This window comes from Varanus komodoensis, unplaced genomic scaffold (assembly GCF_004798865.1).
Source record: "Varanus komodoensis strain SLA01 unplaced genomic scaffold, ASM479886v1 scaffold1, whole genome shotgun sequence".
Lineage (NCBI taxonomy): Eukaryota > Metazoa > Chordata > Lepidosauria > Squamata > Varanidae > Varanus > Varanus komodoensis.
The window spans coordinates 6,169,570-6,189,998 of record NW_025335268.1 but is presented as its reverse complement, the minus strand read 5'-3'; the positions used below and the strand labels follow the sequence as shown (position 1 = coordinate 6,189,998).

The 20,429-nt window shown below is 42.7% G+C and overlaps 1 protein-coding gene across 3 annotated transcripts in view; it reads right to left on the bottom strand.

Annotated features, from left to right (window-relative positions):
- Positions 1-6,188: 6,188 nt before the first annotated feature.
- The window catches only part of DISP1 (dispatched RND transporter family member 1), an 83,576-nt gene continuing 69,335 nt past the window's right edge, over positions 6,189-20,429 (bottom strand). For all 3 annotated transcript variants that reach the window (XM_044432188.1, XM_044432276.1, XM_044432368.1), the window contains exons 7-8: positions 18,969-19,066; positions 6,189-9,813 (exon numbers count right to left, since the gene is read on the bottom strand). In XM_044432188.1, the coding sequence (XP_044288123.1) occupies positions 6,199-9,813; positions 18,969-19,066 (3,713 nt within the window). In that variant the 3' untranslated portion in view covers positions 6,189-6,198. The remainder of the gene's footprint in view (positions 9,814-18,968; positions 19,067-20,429) is intronic.

The following is a 20,429-nucleotide window of genomic DNA, read 5'->3' as shown; positions in this document are numbered from 1 at the left end:
TGCATAATTTTCCTTTCCCCATTTTTTCACCTTTTGTTTATTTAGAATTTAAATATTAGGACATCAGCGTGTTGGTAAGACTTGCCTATCTTTGATTCTCTTTAACATCACTGTACATATTTTGATTTCTGGAGAGTTTTAAAAAATAATTAGCCATCAAGTATAGATGGCTATTACTGAAACAAGTTACTTTTCAAACATTTGTTTAATAGGTGTTTTGAACTGAGGATGATTGATAACAAAGCCAGCTCCAAACATTAGATTAGTTGCTGAACAAAGGCATGGGAACTTACGAATAAGTTAACTGTACACGTCATTAATTTTTATTCTAAAAATAAATAGATAAGTGCCATTATCTATTTTATTTTGGAATGGAAAGAGAATGAAAATATTTAAGGATGGCATTACTTTTTAACTTTTGACAGTAATAGGATTGAACGTTTGTGCTAAGCTGATTTATGATGGTAAATCTGATACGTACGTGTACACACACACACACACACACGAGACTTACAGAAACATTTTGGCAGGAATACTGACGAGTTGAACTTGGATGTAATATGCTAAACTTCAAAAAAGTACATATTACTTTGTTTTGTTCATCAGCCAAGAACACAGCTAATTTAATTTTATAAATATATAATACATCATAATGCCTTATCTAAATCCAACTATTTTCTGATTTTTCTCCACCAATAACATTATTCTAAAACAGTCTATTTATCCAACACTGTTTATGTTTCACAGTAAACTTGTATTCAATGCTACGTGGGACTGAATTTGCAATAAACAGCACTGGTGCCACTGGAAGGAAACAGGGCTGGGCAGCTTGGGGATCTCCAGAGGTCTGGGCCTGTACCTCCCATCAGCCCTAATTAGCATAGCCATCAGCCCTAATTAGCATAGCCAATGGTGAGAGTTCATGGAATCCTAGGCCAAAATATCTGTGAAGCCAAAGCTGCCCGCTTGTGAATCAGGAGGAAATTATTTTCAGCAGAAAACCGGCGTGGGGGCCCGATCTGTAGCTGGAGGAGTTCTGGATCAGGGCCCCATGGCTTTTTCTCCAAAATAAAAGTGGCCACACTCATTTGGTCCTAAATTAGCAACTCTTCTGTAATTCCTCACAAATTGCTTGTGACAGGCTCTTTAAAAAAGAAAAGTGAGATGGGATTTCAATAAAAAATGCTCGACAGTTCCATGACTACAGTTGCTAGTCAACAGGAACTACCTCTTCGCTGTGCTATTTCTCCCCCACCCTCACAATTGCCCAGCAGCTTTTAGCCCCCCATTTCTCTCCCCCACCCACTTTTTTAGTGCACTTTGACCAGCTCTTGAACGGTGATGTGCATCCAGGCGACTTCCTGGCTAAACTGCAACGGCTGCTCCAGGTAGGGCTGCCCTTGTTCTGAAATCGGTGCGGAGTTTGGAAAGCAGCAACCAGATTAGCTTCTGGTGTTTGCTGCAGAGGGAACAGCTATTCCGGAAGAGCTTCCGATTTGCTGATTTGTCTAGGATAAATTCAAAGTGCGGTGCCCTTTCTTTTTAGGCCAGGGACGCTCAATGATCCCTGATTCTGACCCTTTGGCTGGTGGCAAATGCTGAATGTTTATTAGATGTGGCATCGAAGCTTTTGGAAGTGTTTCAATGGTTCCAGAAAAGAGGTTTAAGCATGTTGATAAGCTTGATTGGATATTTCACTTTGATGTTTCTTTTTAATCGTTACATTCTAGTGATTATATATTTATTTATGCACAAAAATGTTTGCGCACTCTCCATCTACCTTAGACTTCAGGACAACATACAGTAAACCAAAATAATTTTAGGGTGCATTTTGGATTTCCTTCCTTTCAGAATTCGACCCATAATGCAAGATTGAGATCTCCAACATAAGGTTTTTTTTTTGGGGGGGGGTCATGGTTAAATTAATGATAGCCAGCAGGACAGGTAAAAAGAAATCAAAACATGTTTCCTTCTAGGGCAATGGAGACCCCAAACAAATGGTAGGCCTCTGTCTGCAGCAATGCCTTTATGACTTGCTGCAATGCAGGAGACGCACCGCTATAATGTGAATGCTACTTCTGAGTGATGCTTCTCAACACTACTGTGTCTGTTTCAGGCACAATGGAGAGTAAAGCCCTGAAGGCACAATCCTGTGCTGAGGCAGAAAAAGGCCAACATCTTCCAAGCTGCCCAATTGCACTCTAAATAGCATTGGACCTGGTTATCAGATGTTCTTTTATCACATGATCCATCTAAACCTTACCTTCATTTCCAGAGATCCACATTCTAGTTCCTCCGCCCTCTGGATTGAATGGGTAGTGACTAGAAAGAGGGCTTTCCTGGATGTGGAATCCTGCATATAGAACACCTTCAAGTCTGACCATCATTTGGCTCCAGGCAAAGATCGTAAAACTTGCCAAGACTTTCCTAAGATATGGCTTCAGACAAGTATATTTGGTTCTCCCAGATTTTGTCATAATCAGTTTTATATTGCGTGCTGTATTGTTTCATTTTGTGTTTGCATCTCTTATATTTTGTTATATTTAATGTGTAATCTGTCCTGACATAGTACAGGAAGAAATAAACCACAAGCTTACAGTGAGACACAATAACCAGTTAGAAAGGCCTGTGTGCCAAAAATGTATGTCACACAGGTGTGAAGAGGGAGGGTGTGTTTCGGTATTTCCATGTGAATGCTAGAAGCCTGAGAGCCAAAATGGGAGAGCAAGAGGGTCTGGTTTTAAAGAAGGTATATATAGTAGGCATTGTGGAAACCGGGTAGAATGAGGACAGCCAAAGTGTGGGCTAATGCTGTGGCATATACATTGAAATAAAAAATAAACCATTGGGATACAGTCATCTTTGGATATAAACTGTATTGGAAGGGCAGAGAAGGGAGTACTGGAGATGTTGTTCTGTACCTTAAAGAAGGTATTGAGTCAGCAGACTTGATAACCTAAAATGTGCAGACTGCCACAGAAGCATTTTGGAACATACCTGGCTCCAAAATGAATTTAATCACAGGAATATGCTGTTGCCCTCCAGGGTGCTCAGGGTAATCCTGAGATGAAGAATAAAATCGGGGAGGCCTCCAAAAAGGCAATGCTGCAATGATGGGTGATTTCAACCACCCAACACATTGATTGGAAAAATTTATGTTCCAGTTCTGAGAGGTTAAATTTCTAGATGTCCTAGAACATGGAACCAAGCAGAGGGGAGGCAGTCTTGAATTTAATCCTAGGTGGGGTGCCCAGTACATTATGTGGGGTGTAAATGTTGTTCAACCAGTTGGAAACAGTGACCACAGCTCTATCAGATATAATCTACAGTTAGATGCAAGGTTGCTAAAGAGAGCCAACACAGTCATGCTTGACTTCAAAAGAGGAAATCTCTCTAAAATGAAGGAACTGGTAAAAAAGAAGTTGAAGAGGGGAGTCAGGAGAGTTAAATCTCTTTAAAATGTTTGGAGATTGCTCAAACCACAATAATAGAGGAGCAGACAGTATGCATACCGTAAGTTAGGAACGGTAGAAATTAGTCCAAGGAGTCAGCAGGATGATTCACAAATAGAGTCAAGGAAGGTATAAATGAGAAGAAAGTTTCCTTCAAGAAATTGAAATCTTGCCCAAATCAGGAAATCAAAAGGGAGCATAGGTTGTGCAAAGCAGATGCAAACAGGCAACAGGAGAAGCAAAGAAACATTTTGAGAAGCATATTGCTAACATCAAAGTCAACAATGAAGAATTATTTAAATTAAAGGAGCTAGAGGGACAGTTGGACCACTGGTTAATGGAATTAAAGGAGCACTAAAGGTGGATATGGAGATTGCAGAAAAGCTGAATGAATTAGAATTAAGGCAGGAGTGACAAAGATGAAATTCTCAACCTTATCAACAAACTGAAAATTACTAAATCACTAGACCCAGATGGTATCCATCCTAGAATTCTTAAATAATATGAAATTGCTGACCTTCTTAACAAAATATTTATGTTGCTAAGATCAGTCTCTACCAGAAGACTGGAGAAAGTAATGCAACCTCCACTTTTAAAAAGAGATCTAGTGGGACCTGGGGACTTACAGACCAGTTTGCTTAAAGCATGTTCTGGGTGAACTGGTTGAAAGAATAAAGACAGGATCAATAAGCATGCACAGGGACAAGCCCTGCTGAAAAAGAATAGTCTCACTAACCTATTAGAGTTCTTTGAGTGACAACTGGTGTCTCACTAAACCTTCTGGATTGCCAGCAGCAGTGACTGACCAAAGAGAAAGAGATCTTGGGATTGTGGTGGACAACTAGATGAAAATGTCAACCCAATGTGCAGCTGTTGTGAAAAGGGCAAATTGCATCTTAGAGATAATTAGGAAAGGAATGAAAAATAGAACTTCCAAGATTGTACTCCCCTTATACAAATCTTTGGTGTGACTGTACTTTGATTGCCTGAACAAAGTTGTACTTATGTATTATATACTTTGGTTGCCTAAAAAGGGACGCTTTTGAGTTGGGAAAAGTGCACAGAATGATCAAGTAAGAACTGTGTGAGAAGTTACAACTTCTAGAATTTTTTGCCCCAGAAAAAAAGGTAAGGGGAGGTATGATAGAGGTGTTTAAAAGTGTGGAAAAAGTGGAGAGACTTTTTCTCTTTCCTTAATACCAGCACCTAGGGTCACCTGAAGCTGATTGGTAGGAGATTCAGGAAGGACTTCTTCCTACAGCCCATAAACTATGAGTTCATTGCCACAGGAAGTAGTTGTTCAGTCACAAAGTCGTGCCCGACTCTTTGCGACCCCATGACATTTCTCCAGGTTCTCCTGTCCTCCACCATCCCCCAGAGTACACCCGACCCCACACCGACCTCTCCAGCCACCTCAACCTCTGCCATACCCTTCTCCTTTTGTCTTCAGTCATTCCCAGCATCAGGGTCTTTTCCAATGAGTCCTTCCTTCTCATTAGGTGGTCAAAGTAACTGAGCTTCAGCTTAAGTGCCTGACCTTCTAAAGAGCAGTCAGGGTTGATTTCCTTTAAGATTGTCTGATCTAATTTCTTTGCAGTCCAAGGGATTCTCAGTTCCAACACCACAGTTCAAAAGCATCAATTCTTCAGCGCTCAGCCTTCCTTATGGTCCAATTCTCACAGCCATACATTACAACTGGGAAAACCATAGCCTTAACTATGCGCACTTTTGCAGGGTGGTGTCTGTGCTTTTTAGTATGCTGTCTAGATTTGCCGAAGTTTTCCTCCCAAGGAGCAGGAAGTAGTAATGGCGAGCAATTTGGATGGCTTTAAAGCAGGGGTCTCAAACTCGCGGCCCGCGGGCCAATTGCCGGGATGGGCAGGGCACAGGGGAGGGACCCTGCGGCCTTCAAAGCACTGGCAGTGCCCGGGCCGGCCTCCGGATGAGCGGCCCACCACCACCGCGGTGGTGGAATACTTGATGCGGCCCAGCCTCACCCAGACTCTACTTCCAGCAGCCCCCAGGCAAGTTGAGTTTGAGACCCTTGCTTTAAAGGGACAAATTCCAACATTGTGCTGGACTGGAGACCAGTGGCCTGATCCAGCATGGCTTTCCTCATGTTCTTATGACATATGCACAACTGTAACCGATGTATTAAGAGGCACCCTGCCTCTCATACCAGGGGTAACTCATAGTCTCTAGAACTAGTACCCAACAATACCTTATATCCATGATTTTGTCCAATTCCCTTTGAAAACCACCAGATGGGTGACCATCACTGCATCTTGTGGAAGTGAATTACATAGTTCTACTATGCATTGTGTGAAATAGTATTTCCTTTATATGTCCCGAATCTCCCACCAATCACTTCATGGGAAAAGCAATACTGTAACAGTAGAATGAGTCAACATAATCATAATCTCAAAGATTAAGTTTCTCTTGCCAGATGTCCCAGGGAAAAGCTATTAGAAATGCTCCATTTTTCAGCTCAGTGGGAAAATAATCGCCTAAATGCTTTTGGCATCCATACCACAACAACTGATTTAAGCACAATTTGGCATTCCTGAGTGGAATATATGAACAACATTAAGGGAGTTAACAGAATTTCAATACATTCATTTTTCTTTTAAGGAAGTTTTAAAATTTCAAATATTAACTTTAGTAAACTTTGTTTGGCCATTTGAGCAGCTTTAAATATTTTGAGCTCTCTTTCCAAGAACAACAGAAACACCAAGCTTAAGATTTATTATGTTTTTATTAGCAAACTTTCGTTAGAAAGTTCTGGGTGTGCTAACAGAACAGGCACATGGACTTCAGAGTTTGGCATATGACACTCAACAGAATTGCACTTGGTTGTTATGGTTTGGTGACAATATTGTGGATTTTCAGGGCAAGGCTCATAACCAGGCTCAATTGCTGTATTGTTTTCCATACATTTCCACTCATTCTGGATAGCCTTTGTACCCGGAGCAGTTTGCAGTAGATCCTGGACTCCCTCCATTTCGGCTTGCTTGTTTTGCTTTGATGCAGAAATCATGCTTTCATTTCCATTGACTTCAGTGATCCTAGCGTCCCATTTGTCTCTGTAGTTATTACAGAGTCCCTTCTGATTATTACACCTGCTTCTGTCCATTTCACAACAAGACCTTGGGAGCAAACCAGCACTTTGGCAGATGAATGGAGAAGAATTTGCTTCCTTTGGAAGAGTTCTCAAGTTCTCCTCAGTATTGGGAAGGCTGTGGGACTGAAAATGGGGCACTGAGTGGAGAAATATGTTTCTGGGGAGTGAATTCTGAACGGGGGGTCTTTTCAATCTTCCTTGAAGACAACTGCATTGGAAAACATGCTGGACTGTGTTAGCATAACCATCTGAAGAATGATGCAAGGCATTAATGGGAACTACAGAATTCTGGATGTGCACATTTCCAGAAGATGGAGAGCAATGACAGTATAAAGTGTCATTCAGTTGCTGACACGGGAAGGGGCTCCATTTCATGGCCACAGGTTTGTATGCATCTGAACAAGAGCACTGTTGGTTTTGACACAGCAGGTGACAAGCAGTAACTTGCTCACCAGAAGATGTCCCAGCTGAGCCAGATTCACTTTTACCATTTAGGTTCAGTTCATTCTTACAGGCTGGCTGGAGAAGAGAACGTCCACTGGCAAGTCTACCATTGAAGAGCTCAGAGCAGACGTGTGTTTCTTCATATGTTCGCCTCTCTGTCACCATGCAGTTGTTGGCCTGGCTTGCTAAAGGCTCTAGCTCATAATGTTCATGCTCATGCTCCATGTCTGAGTGTTTTCCTCTGAAGTCCAACTGATATTTACTGGCAGCATGAGTTTTGGTTTGTTCCCCGTCTCCTTGCTTTGGTGACAATGCCTGTGAAAAGGCGCTACATTGCAGTTGTTTTGGTAGAGGGATCTGACCAAAGGTACCTTGGGGCCCAAGGCAACGGCACATGCACTGGAAAAAGAAAGTTGCAAAAGCCCAGCTAATGCACATTATGAGCATCATGAAGGTGCCGAGCTGAGTATATGCTAAAACTGTAGAAGGCATCATCATTGCACCAGCTACAAATGTGGTCAGGGCAGCCATTGCAATAGCTGAACCCATGCGGCTGAGGGAGAAGATGACTTTTCCTTCTCGATCAGGATCAGGAGCCAAGCGGTAGGCGACTCCGTAATGGACAGCAAAGTCTACCGATAAGCCAACAGCGACAGAAATGGTGACAGACTCCAACACGTTCAGCTCCCAGCCCAGAAGAACCAAAGATCCAACAGTAACAAAAATGGTTCCTGCTATTGAGACTATTGCATAAAGGCTTATTATAATATTCCAAGTTGTAAGCAGCATTATGCTGAAAGCAACAGCAACGGAAAGGCCCATGGCAATCAAAGTACCATCAGAGAGACTGTCCTGCAGATCATAGAATTCTAGATTACTCACAAACCAACCACTGCTGAGGCCCTCAGGAGCGGTGCTCAGTTCATCTGAAATCCAGGTATCCACCTCTCTATAAAACTGATGCATTTTTTCATAGGCCAAGGTGAAGAGGTAGGTGCTTTGGAACTCCAGTACCACAGCTCTGATGGTATCATTTATGTCAAATCGGGGGCCAGGTGTTTTGCTGTCTAAATGGTACCCTGTGCTCCTATCAAGCTCCATGATGGCTCTCTTGATACATAATTCAAAAACCTCCTGTTTGTAGGGAAAGCTCCAGTGGCTGCAGCAGGGATAAAGAGCAGGCTCATCACAGTCCTGATTTTCCATCCACTGCTTGAATGTTTCAATAAAGCAGCTTGTGAAATCTTGCTCTTCTGTTCGATAATAAAAGGTCTGATTCCTCAGCTTCTGGCAAAATTTCAAAATCCAGAGCTGCGACTCGGGGCTTGCAATATTGAATGTGCTGTCTAATTTCAGCTTTCCCTTACTCTTGGGATTTAGGGGGTCCCCACTATCCTCAGGAGACACCCCCCAGACAATAGTGATGGGCATATGAAGCTCCTCCCCATGATGCACACGCTCGAACATGAAGAGCTTTTTGAATTCTGCATCGTAGCGTTCAAAAGGATGAGAAGACCTGAACACTTGAAATTCCGAAAGCTCTAGCGATGGCAGCTTCATCTTTGGATTCACACACACTATGTAAGCACCCCCGACAGTTAAGGCTAGGAACCAGATCAGCCAGATATAGCGAAACTTGATAACAATGCATGGCAACACTTTTTCAAAGAAGATCCTTGATGCTTCTGAACCTGCAAAAACAACCTTACGGAACATTTGGCACAGCACCATCCAGCAGCTTTTGTTACTGTACACCCTTGCCTGAGGCTTTCTGAAGCAACTAAATAGATTGAGCAAATACCGTTCGTGTAGCACGACAACTGCAGGTAACCACGTTACCATTAGGACATAATTCACCAATATGGCGGTGCCAGCATACACACCAAAACATCGGATCGCGGTAATATTGCTGACATAATTGGCATAGAAGGCAGCAGCGGTGGTAAAACTGGTGACAAACATGGAAAGGGCGGCATGTTGCAAGGTGATGCTCACTGTCTCGGAGGTTGCAGCGTGGGACTTATCACATTTGGTGTAGTTCCACACGTCACACAGGACAAAAGCATCATCTGCTCCAATGCCGACAAGAATAATCAGTGCAGTAAGGTTCATAAAGGGGAAAAAATCAAAATTAAATACTACCCGATAAAGGAAGTAAGAAACAATCAGGGAACTAATTATTGCAAACATGGTCATCAGTGTGATAAACATGGACTTGGTATAGATGCACATGACTAAAAGGACAATCACAATGGCTATAGCAGGATACACGGTATCCATTAGAAGATAATCTTGGAACAAGCTATGCTTTATTCCAAACTCAATCCCTGTGATGGTGGTTATTCCATCAGAAGAGTTCCAGTTCTCAAAGTTATCCAAGTAAATATTCATCATGCTCTCCCCCTTTTCAGTAGGTGAAAAGAGCATGCTGTACTTTAAAGCTGGTAAGGTATAGTCCATGGTCTTTGGGCTTAGAAAATCTTTATCCACCAGGTAGTGGAGGATCTGGTAAACTGCGTTGTACTTTGTACATTTACGAGGCACATTCGTACACTTGAGCTGGTCCTTCCTTCTGGCTGCCATATCCCAGCAATCTGGCCCCAGGGTCCCATTGTAGTAGTATTTGGCACATGTACGGAGCAGCTTCAGCGTGTGAGAAACATCTCTCTCCACAATCTTTTGACAGGATGATCTGTTGTTTAAAATAGCGATATAATTGCCTATGGTCCAGCTGGGACAGCATGACGCAGCAGTGGTCCTCTGGCAGAGATCGCCGAACTGAAAATGGGATCGTATCTGTATAAGGAAAGACATGAAAGATAGGACACTAAGCAGAAATGCAAAGCTGAATGGCCACGTGACTATTTTCTCTGGAAAGGAAACTAATCTTCCTAGGATGCTTCCCCCCACCCATTTTATTTCAACTGTGTGTTTTCTCCAGGAGAAGGAACCAATAGCTTAACCAATACCTGAACGCTGTCCTTCCCTTATGCATATTTAAAGTAAGAGTAACTTTAATTCAGCATTTGGTAGTTTACACTCCTGCAAAAAGTGGGCAAATGAGTAGCTAATGAGTAAAATTTACTAAAAAGTAGATTTTAAAGTTAATTTACTTTGAAGAGCTGAGATTTTTTGCAAATACCTGTCCATAAAAGAAAATGAATATTCTTGGTTAGGAATTCTTGGTTACTTTACTTCATAAAAATCACAAGAGAAAGTCATGAGAAGAAGCAATATTTTTTCCTGATACATTGAAGGCAAAGTAAGATAAAAGCATTAATAACCATCTTTGCTGCATTATACAAAAGTGAGTCCAAACAGAGAGTTTAAACTACCCACAATGCCTCTTTGATAAAGGCTTAATTGCATCAGCCAACTGTTGGAGGTGTGATACAGCTAATGCTTCCTTCACCCATATATTTGGCAACGCCTCACAGCTGCATCTTTCTGCGAAAAGCTTATAATATGGAAGAAGAATTTAGTATTACAAAATCTTTACTATTTATGGATATATGTGATTTATTTAGTCTCTACTTAGAATCTAACGCAAAGTCAATCTAAATGGATTTTCTGTAGTCTTATGACAGCTAAAGTTCACTCCCCAATAATACAATGGACTGAAGATCTAATGACTTTTTCAACCCTTGAATGGTTTGTATTTAGATGCCAACTATGCACAAGTATATACAAAAATACTTGGCTTGCCTTTCTTGAAATGTATGAATAACTGTTTCTGTTGACTGTAGAATATTTTTATATATCTGTAATCCACAGGCATATACATTCCCTATGTATTCCTTGTAATGTATATACTTGAACTTTATGACATATAAACTATTTTCATTGCTTTTAGATTTCAAGTTTTAATCATTGTTTGAAGTTCACAATAAAACATTAATGGGGGGAAAACTAGCCACTGAGCTTGGCAGCTTTCACCTTAACTTTAGTTACATCAGAGTTAAAAATGAGACTGGAATGAACATTGACAAAGAATGGACAAAACTATAATCAAATTTTGCTTCTTTCGTTCATTCCAATTCTTTTTTCGGGTTATAGTTTCTCTCCAGTAACCAGATCAAGGAAAGGCACCAATGCAACCAGATAAAAAAGCTGGGCTAGGCATTTATGTGGTTCTTGAATATGTTAAACATGTAAAGAGACAGTCCTGGCTGGACCACAGTAAACTCACCCAAAAACCACAGGATATAAGCAATGTCTCTCTCTCACACTAGCCTTTCCCTGGGGAATGCCAGCTGGTTATGTGGAGAGCTTTCAGTATCCAATACCGCTGCTTGAGTTGTTCCCAGGGGACCCATTGCTAGTGCAGTAGGAAGCAGGCACTTCAGCAGCCGCTTTGAAACAAGTGGAAATGCTTGCTACCAGAATAGTGGCGCTTCCTTTGTGTGCTCTGCTGACCTGCCCCAGCAAATTTCAGATTACTTAACGCTCCCCGCTGCATGCTCCCCATTGGGCTCACAATAGGTCCTGCTGGTGTGGGACCAACACTGGACACTGCCTGAGGCCAAAACAATGAGTGAGCAGTCACTGACTCTGCAAAGGAGCATTTCTAGCAGCTTTGCACATGCCACTGGCCAGCTTGTTAACAGGAACTGTAAAACTAGGACGAAATCAACAGACGTACATGCAAACGTATCAACATAGATAGACCCTATACGCACCATCCACTTTTTCCCACCTGGAGATATTGTGGATTATAACACTCATCAGCTACAGCCAGCATGGCCATGGGTCAGGAGTAATGTGAAATGTAGTCTGAAGGGCACCAGGCAGCGAAAGGCTAACTCACATATATTGCTCAAAAGGGGCTCAGGACCACAGAAAGGCCACTTTCTGAAACACACTTAAAAGTTTAACTTGTACAGACTGTAGCATGGCCTCCTTCTGAATACACATGCAAGCATTTTTCTCAGCCCAGCCTTTGGAACTGGCTCTCGTCACACTACCGTGTTATGCTTGTCTTGCATGGGGAATGTTTGAGGAACACTGTCCTAGTTTCTCTGAGTACTTCAAGCAACTGTATATGGCCTTTAAAAGGAGGGGACACACAGAGAAGAGCAGTCACAACCAGAATTGCGGTGCACATGTGCGTGCACATGCATGTGTGCACACGCACATGCAAGTACAGGACAGCAAGTCGCTGAGACTGTGTCAATGCACTACAAAGATCTGGATATCTTGGTGGCAGTATCAGCATGGCTCTATTTAGAGGGTCAGGATAGCCATTAATTATGCTGAGGAGCTTGAAAAATATATTTTTTAAAATGTACAGCTGGGCTCATTCATCAAATTTCTTGCTTGGAATGCATAACGAAGGGCAATTCCTGAATACACTTATGCACTTTCCCAATATTGGGATTAGCCTTACCGAACTAGTTACACACATGCTTAAGCATCTGAAAGGCAGGCACATTTCAGGCATTGAAGCATTCTGGTTTTGAGTCATACTGAAACTGCTTCGGCTTGTTATGAGCAATCCCTTTTATAGCACAGACCAAAAACAAACACAAACAAACAAAGACCCCTCACAGGTTTTAGGAATTCTCCCAACCATTATAAAAGATCTAATATGGTCTTAATTTCGTCAAACAATTTCAGAACAAGAATGACCTGGCATTTAAAAAAAAATGAAAAAACAGGAGAATTCAGATTTGATTGTTTCCAGATAAAAACACTCACACAGGCAGACTCAGGAAAAATGAACAACCTAATAAAGAAAAGGAAACAATGGAATGTCATTTCTTTATTTTTCATGGCACATGTTCAGATTTATAAAGGAGGATACAATATGCAAGCCCTTTGGGTCAGTCAGGCAAGCTGGGAGGAAAAGCTATTGTCTACTTCACTGTTTCAAGTTCAAGTTGAAATGCTATTTTTCAGCACGTTGCAGGCCATACCCACTCGCTGCTAAAGTAACTGTCTCTAATGATAAAGATGAATTGGTTGCTAGAACCTAGAAGGGGAGCCTCAGCCCAAAATGCATCAAAACACCACTTAAAAACATGCTTTTTGCAATAAAGCTAAGACAACACTCATGAGTTGCTGCCTATTTTATTTTTTGATCAAAGGGTGTTGCCGAGGACACTTTGCACATGCTAGGTCAGACATACTGTATGAGTATTTTCCACTTGCTCTAGAGCATCAAAAGAAAACACTGTGCTTATGCTGCCTTCTTGGTGCTTTTCAGATTTCCGACCCTTTCCATTTGGATTTTTTTTAGCATTTACACTGCAGGTATAACAAAAGCAACATTGCATGAGGGTTGTCAGCCACACCTGTGATCTGATGCAGCAGAGTGGGCAACCAGAACGGGGCAGAGGTCAGATGACCTCCACTGGGTGGCCATGCCCACTGGCATCACTGGGTCCCTGGGAAGTCTGTCATGCAGCTGAAACTTTCAATATAGCTGTCTGGAAATGGCTTTGCGATACCTGGACCTTCACCCATTGGATGAGGTTTGTATGCTGTGCAGATGCTTTGCCTGTCTCAGGCCTATTCCCGTTGGGGAGAGGACTTAGGGAAGGTGAAGCTGCAAAGTACCACCCAGAGAAGTCAAAAGAAAAGTGTGGGGGACAAGTACACGGCTGCTGCTCCGCACTCCTCTTTGCTATCTCTGCTTTGTGACTGGCAATAACAAGGGCACTCCCCTCTATGCCACTTGTCCTCCCCTCAGAAGGAAGTGGTATGCCGGGGAACCTCCTTGTTATCTATCACACAATGATGTAAGAAGCAGATTTTTCTTCCTGTCTCCTTAAAAAGCCCCTGACACCCTCCAGGGCAGGGGTGGGACTTGGGAAGGTGAGGATCCTCTTGAGGAAACCCAAGCTTCTGAAGGACAGACCAAGCCCTAGACTTCACCCAGCAGTTTCCAGTAAAAGGACAGTGCAGGGGAAGTTTAATGATGGCAGACCACAGTCTTCCATGGGAACCTGTCCACCATGACAAGATATATCTAGAAATGCACACACACACACACACTCAGATGCATCTACTTGCAACAGGATTTTCTCTGAACTGGATGCTCACTTTCAGGAAACATTCAAGGGAGCTTAAGAATGTAAGAACCTAAGAAAAGCTAGGCAGTGTCAGACCAAGGTCTATCTAGCCCAGCCTTCTGTTCTCAGTGACCAATGGAAAACCCATAAGCAGGATACAAGTGCAACAACAGCTTCCTACCCAAGTTCCCTAAGCAAGTGGAGTGTAGAAACAAGCCTTTGTTCGCCTTCTCATCCATAAATCTGTCCAATCTCTCTTTAAAGAGTGGGCATCACTAAAACTTGTGGATGTAAACTCCACAGTTTCACTGTATACTTCCTTTTATCTGTCATGAATCTCCCACCAATCATGGGATGGCCCCAGGCTATGAGAGTGTGTGGAAAAAGTGGAGATTTATTAAAGTCTTTCCAGATCTATTAAACTTTGAAAGCACATGGATGATTTTGGAAAAGTGTTAGATGTTAGCAATGTCCAAATAGGGAATGCACTACTCTGCACATGGCATTATCATTAGGATTACAAGGGTGCCTGAGTGGAGCAGTTACAGAATATAATCCTAAATGTAATAAACCAGATGGCTGAAGTTGATACAGCATGCCCATGACAGTATGTGTTTGACTGGTACACAGCTGGAAATACAATATATACTATCCTTTACTCGTATAGACATGCTAGGGGTTTATAATCAAAGGTAAAATACATAACAGCACAGAAAGGCTAAGAGAAATTGGTTAAACCTTAAATTAGTCCTTTAGTTTAACTTTCAAAACAGCAAAGCAGTTGGGATTTGTTTTCACTGGAGTTAGCAACATTGACTTCAGTACAAAAGGAGTCTTAAAAAGCATGGATTGGAAAGAGATACGGCCAGAAGCCAACAATAGAGACCTTTAATAAAGATTAAAGGCACCAATTCCTCACTTTGGAAAGCAACATCACTTCAGAGAACCCGAGATTTGCAGTAGGGCAGAGCTGTCTTCTAAGCACAACAAACACTTCAAAACACCACATATTTCCACATGGCTTGAATGATATAGGCAAGGAATTAAAAATGATTAAAACAATAATATGCTACTCATATTACACCACCCACTCCATTAAGCCTTTAGAACTGCAAATGTTTCTAACAGGAAGTCATCTGTTTTAATATATGAGTAGCACTGCTGCTTCCCCAAACACTCAGAATAGAGGGGCCATAAATACATAACCCGAAGAGCTGTTGGCTGGTTTAAAGTAACTTCATTGTTTTAGAGTAACCAGACTGAAATCATTCCAGAAATAGAAACAGGATGATGATGATGTGAAATGTTTGCTCATCTTAGAAATTGGCCTGTTCTCAAATTGTGTGTTACTAAGATTTCTAATGCCTCTGAATGTTCCAGAACTTTTTACTGTGTTTACCCACCAAACTGTATTATCTCATACACAGTTCATGGAAGTAGGATGGGATCATCACATGAGGAAACACAGTAAAGATCAGGCTGCCACTTCTAAGAGGTCCTAATGGCTAAAAGCATTTTATTTCAACATATAGCCAGTTGGATCTCTGGAACTCAAAATGGGTTGCACAAGCCTTACAACAACCAAGGCATGATCCATGGAGGTTGACAGTAATTCCCTGAAAATGGAGAAATACAGGCATCCTATGTAGGACAGGAAGTGCACAGATGGAGTCCTCGGCAGCCAGGCAGCCCCGGCCCCCTTTGGCTGTCAAACTACAGGGCTTCAGAGAAGGAGAGGAAAGGAGGCTGGTGCACTGCCAGGATATTGTATCATGGTGCCAGTCTTCTCCCCTCCCCCTGCTGTATCATCCCCTCAGTCCCTTCTCTGAGGCTGTTCTTCCAGCCTCACAGAGGCAGCTGGCGTGGTTCTTTCCTATGCCCTAAGTGCAAGGTCTTGCACTTGGGGCATAGGACAGCTATTCTTATGACAGCTATTCCTATGCCCCAAGTGCAGGGGCATAGGAATAGCAGTCATAAGTACAGGTTAGGTGATAAGTGGCTGGAGAGCAGCACTTGTGAAAGGGTCCTCGGGGTGCTGGTTGACTGCAGGCTAAACATGAGTCAGCAGTGTGATGCGGTGGTCAAGAGGGCGAATGCCACCCTTGGTTGCATAGCCAGAAGTGTGGCTTCTAGACGGAGAAAGATGTTACTACCACTCTACATGACTCTAGTGCGCCCGCAACTGGAGTATTGTGTTCAGTTTTGGGCCCCTCATTACAGAAAGGATATAGCCAGGTTGGAGTCAGTGCAGCGTAGGGCCACAAGGCTGGTGGCCGGTTTGCAGGGGATGCTGTATGAGGCGAGACTGAGGGAACTGGGTCTCTTCAGCCTGGAGAAGAGGAGACTCAGAGGGGATATGTTGGCAACATACAGGTATGTGAGGGGATGTCACATGGAGATGGGTAGAGTCCTGTTCTCCCCTGCAGAGGAAGGCAGGACGTGCTCCAACGGAGCAAAGCTCAGGGAGCCAAGGTTCCATTTGGATGCCAGGAAGCACTTCCGGACAGTCAGGACCCCGAGGGCGTGGAATGGGCTTCCCTGGGAGGTGGTTGAGGCCCCATCGGTGCGGGTGTTCAAGGATAGACTGGACGTCCACATGGTGGGCAAGTTCTGAGCAGAGCCGGCTGGTGCCGGAGGTCAGACTAGATGGCCCGGGAGACCCCTTCTGACTCGCTCTGTTTTCTATGTTTCTATGCGGGCTTTGAGGGGGTAATGTCAGCTTTTCCCTGAGCTTGGAGCTGGGGAGCCAAGCAAACACATGCTCCTCTAAATACTGTCAAGGGGTCACAAGATTGCTGTGCCCAAGCAATAATTATGAGTCCCAGTCCTGAGAGGACCAACCATCTACTTCCTACACACTCACTCCACATGGACATCTGTATAGGCTGGCCTCTTCAGTGGTCTAGCAATAAATGTAATAACACAGGTCTCCACTAAACTGAGTACATGTCTTCCCACACACTCCTTGCATGTCTTTTTGCATTGTTGGGGCATCACAGTCTTGTACCAAAAGGGAGTGTGAGGAGCTCCAAAGGGATCTCTCCAAGCTGGGAAGATAGGCATCAAAATGGCAAATGCAGTTTGATATAAGCAAGTGTAGAGTAATGCAAGTTGGGCAAAAAATCTTAACTTCACTGATGGAATCTGAGTTAGCAGTGACTGGGCAAGAAAGGGATCTTGGGGTAGTGGTGAACAGCTTGATGAAAATCCCAGCTGCAAAGGTAGCAAACTCCATCATTAGGAACAGAACAGAAAACAGAACTGCCGAAATGTTCCTTCCCTTGTAATAAATCTTTGGTGCTACCACACTTGGAAGATTCTGTTTTGTTCTGGTCACCTTACCTGAAAAAGGACATTACTGAGTTGGAAAAAGTACAGAGAAGGGCAACAAAAATGATCAGGGAGCTGCAGCAACTCCCCTAAGAGGAGCAGCTACAACTGGGACTGTTCAATTTAGAAAAAAAGGGGAGTAAGGGGAGACCTGATAGAAGTTTTCAAAATCATGCACGGTGTGGAGAAATAGAGGGAGACATTTTCCTCCCTCTTCCATAACACTCAAACCTGGGGTCATCCCATGAAGCTGATTGCTGGAAAATTAGGACAGATAAAAGGAAGCAGTTCTTCACACAATGTATAGTTAATCTATGGAATTTGCTGCCATGAGCAGTGGCGATGGTCACCAGTTTGGATGGCTTTAAAAGGGGTCTGGACAGATTCATGGAAGAAGAGGCTATCAGTGGCTACTAGCCTTGCTGGCCATGAGCGATCTCCTCCACCAGAGATGGCATGCCAGCATACACCAGTTGCTGAGGAGCTTGGGCCAGTGGGGATCATATACCCATCCTGCTTGAGGGACCCTGCGGGCAACTGGTTGCCAATGTGTGTACCAAATGAGTCAGATGGCAGCACTGAACCAGATGGACCTTTGGTCTGATCCAGCATGGCTTTTCTTGTGTTCACATGTTCTTAAGCTATACAAAGGGAGCCTCCTCTTTTATTCCACCAATGCTGCTGATCCCTGCAGAACAGCTCTGGGAGATTACTAAATTCTGGGACTCCAACAACTGTCAAAGAATACTTAGCAGCACACTTTCAAAGAGTGACAAGCTTGCATATCATTACAGACACACAATATGAACATATGCTCTTCCCTTCAGCATAGACCTGGCATCAGTTAAGGTCCATTAGTTAAAACCAGACATCAGTCTCAGCTGTGTGCACTGTTCACTTCTAACACATGCAAGAGGAGCCCAAAGCTGTTACTTTTTACATGTTGGTTCCTTAGGGGAATAAAAAACGGCCCTAACTATTCTGGGATGGAAAACATTCTTTTCTGATCAGAGCAGTCAGGACCAAAGTCTCTTCTTTCTCCCCTTGTGCTCTGAAGAGGAAGTGACTTCTTGCTTTCTCAACCCCTGATCTGGAGTGAATTATATGTATGTGTATGTTATTTTTTATTTCTATATTTAAACAAGTTACTGTGTATATGTCTGAGTTCACAGTTGTCAACCTATTCCCTTCAGGTGACACAAACTGAAGTAACTGCCTCAGAACCACATACAACACAGTGCTGAGAAGGGGGGAGGGGCAAAGTAACATTGTCTGGTCTAGTTTGGAAGATGAGATGACAGAAAAAGCAACAAAGGGAAAAGCAGAATATCCTTCCAAAGCAGAGTCTCGTTCTGAAGCAATGTGCTAAATCCTGCCCCTTCCCCCAAAAAACACATTGTCAGAACAGGAAATGGTGAAGAAAAGAAACAGATGGCACTGTTAAAGTTCAGGAAGAAATATCAGGCAGATAACTTATCACTGAATAAGGCAAAGTTAGTTTTGCCTAAATGGTTGCTTGATAATAGCTTATGCTGCAATTAGAAAGCCATTCAATAGTTAGCACGGAATGTATTTTGTCATATTAAAAAGTCAAATGTCTTTACGTACCCTCAAATTATCCACACTACACATTGATTTTATAGCAGGTAAATTCCACAAGTTGTCTCCATCTGCTGAAGTAAACACCACCCGGGAATAGCGATCGCCTGAAAATAGCATTGACATATCATGGAGACTTCTGACATCACAGGACTTCAGAGCTAACATAGCCATGAATAAGACAGAAAATATCAGAAGGTGTTTACCCTGACACAGTTAAATCTCCGTACTGTTTACCTTACAGGAATGCTGTGAGGATAAAATGGAAGAGGAGAAACATGTATGGAACCTTGGTTAATAGGGTCTTACTAAAACACCTTCTGGTAAACTCATTACCATGTATATATGCAACAGCAGCTGAACTTACTGTGTTAAGTTAGGGTTCTTTTCAGCAACTCTGAGTAGCCATCTTGTAAGAATGTAGTATGCAGAAATTATATAGGGTCAAGTGTATTAAAATGTTAATAGACACACTGCCACTATCCTGTAATCTTTACAACCAAGCAAAAAAAAAAAAATGCTTCTGAGGATGGTTGGATAAGACCAAGGGAAGAAGGATTTGCATTTATTCTGGTTGCAAGAGGAAGAGGTTTGTTATCCAGGGGTGGGGAAAATCTTTCCACCCTAGGGGCAAGTCCAATTCTGGAGAAGCTCTCAAGGGCCTTATTCCAGTGGTGGGTGGGACCAAAGGGTGGGGCTGAAGAACCAGAGAGTACTGCTTCAATAAGTAAACAGATAGAGAAATAAAGTGCACGTTAGCTAAATGTCATTACTGTCAGTAAGTAAGCCTTAGGAAAAGAACTGCATCCTCTTAAAATGCGGGGGGGGGGGGCAAAAAAGGTGGGAAGCCTCCAAATGATTGGTGGCTTAGGGAAAGGGGACAGGGAGTTCTTGGGAGAACCAGACTGGAAATCCCTTTATGGGCTGCCTCTCCTCTCCCCCCCCCCATTCCTACAGAAGTACAAGAATGACGAAACATCTTAGGCTATTGGCCTCCAGTCTATCTCCCATGCTAGCATCACGTCATTCCTGCATCATTTTGGAAAAGAAAACACTCAGCCACCAAATTATATCCAGCACTGAGATGTAGTGTTACTTCTTCCCATGTCACAAACATCACAGACTTGCAGCTGCCAAGAAAGTGAACGCAGGAAAACATTTTAGTGGGAAAAAGACACACTTCAGTATTTTTGTCTCGCTTGTGGAAATAAAAACAACCACCACCCACATGCATGCTAAATTACACCACTATGGGGGCAATTCAAATGTAGCAAGGCTAGAGTGGTCATCATTTTTTCCAAACTGAAAAGAATGATTCCAAGGAAATGGCAGTGCTTGGCAGAAAGTGCCAACTGCAAAAAAATATATATATAATTAGTTCAAATTCCTTAAACTGTTGTATACAAAGACAGTTTAATTTTAGTGCTGAGGGCATTTTCCAAAACATTTCATATAGTTAATTGCAACCAA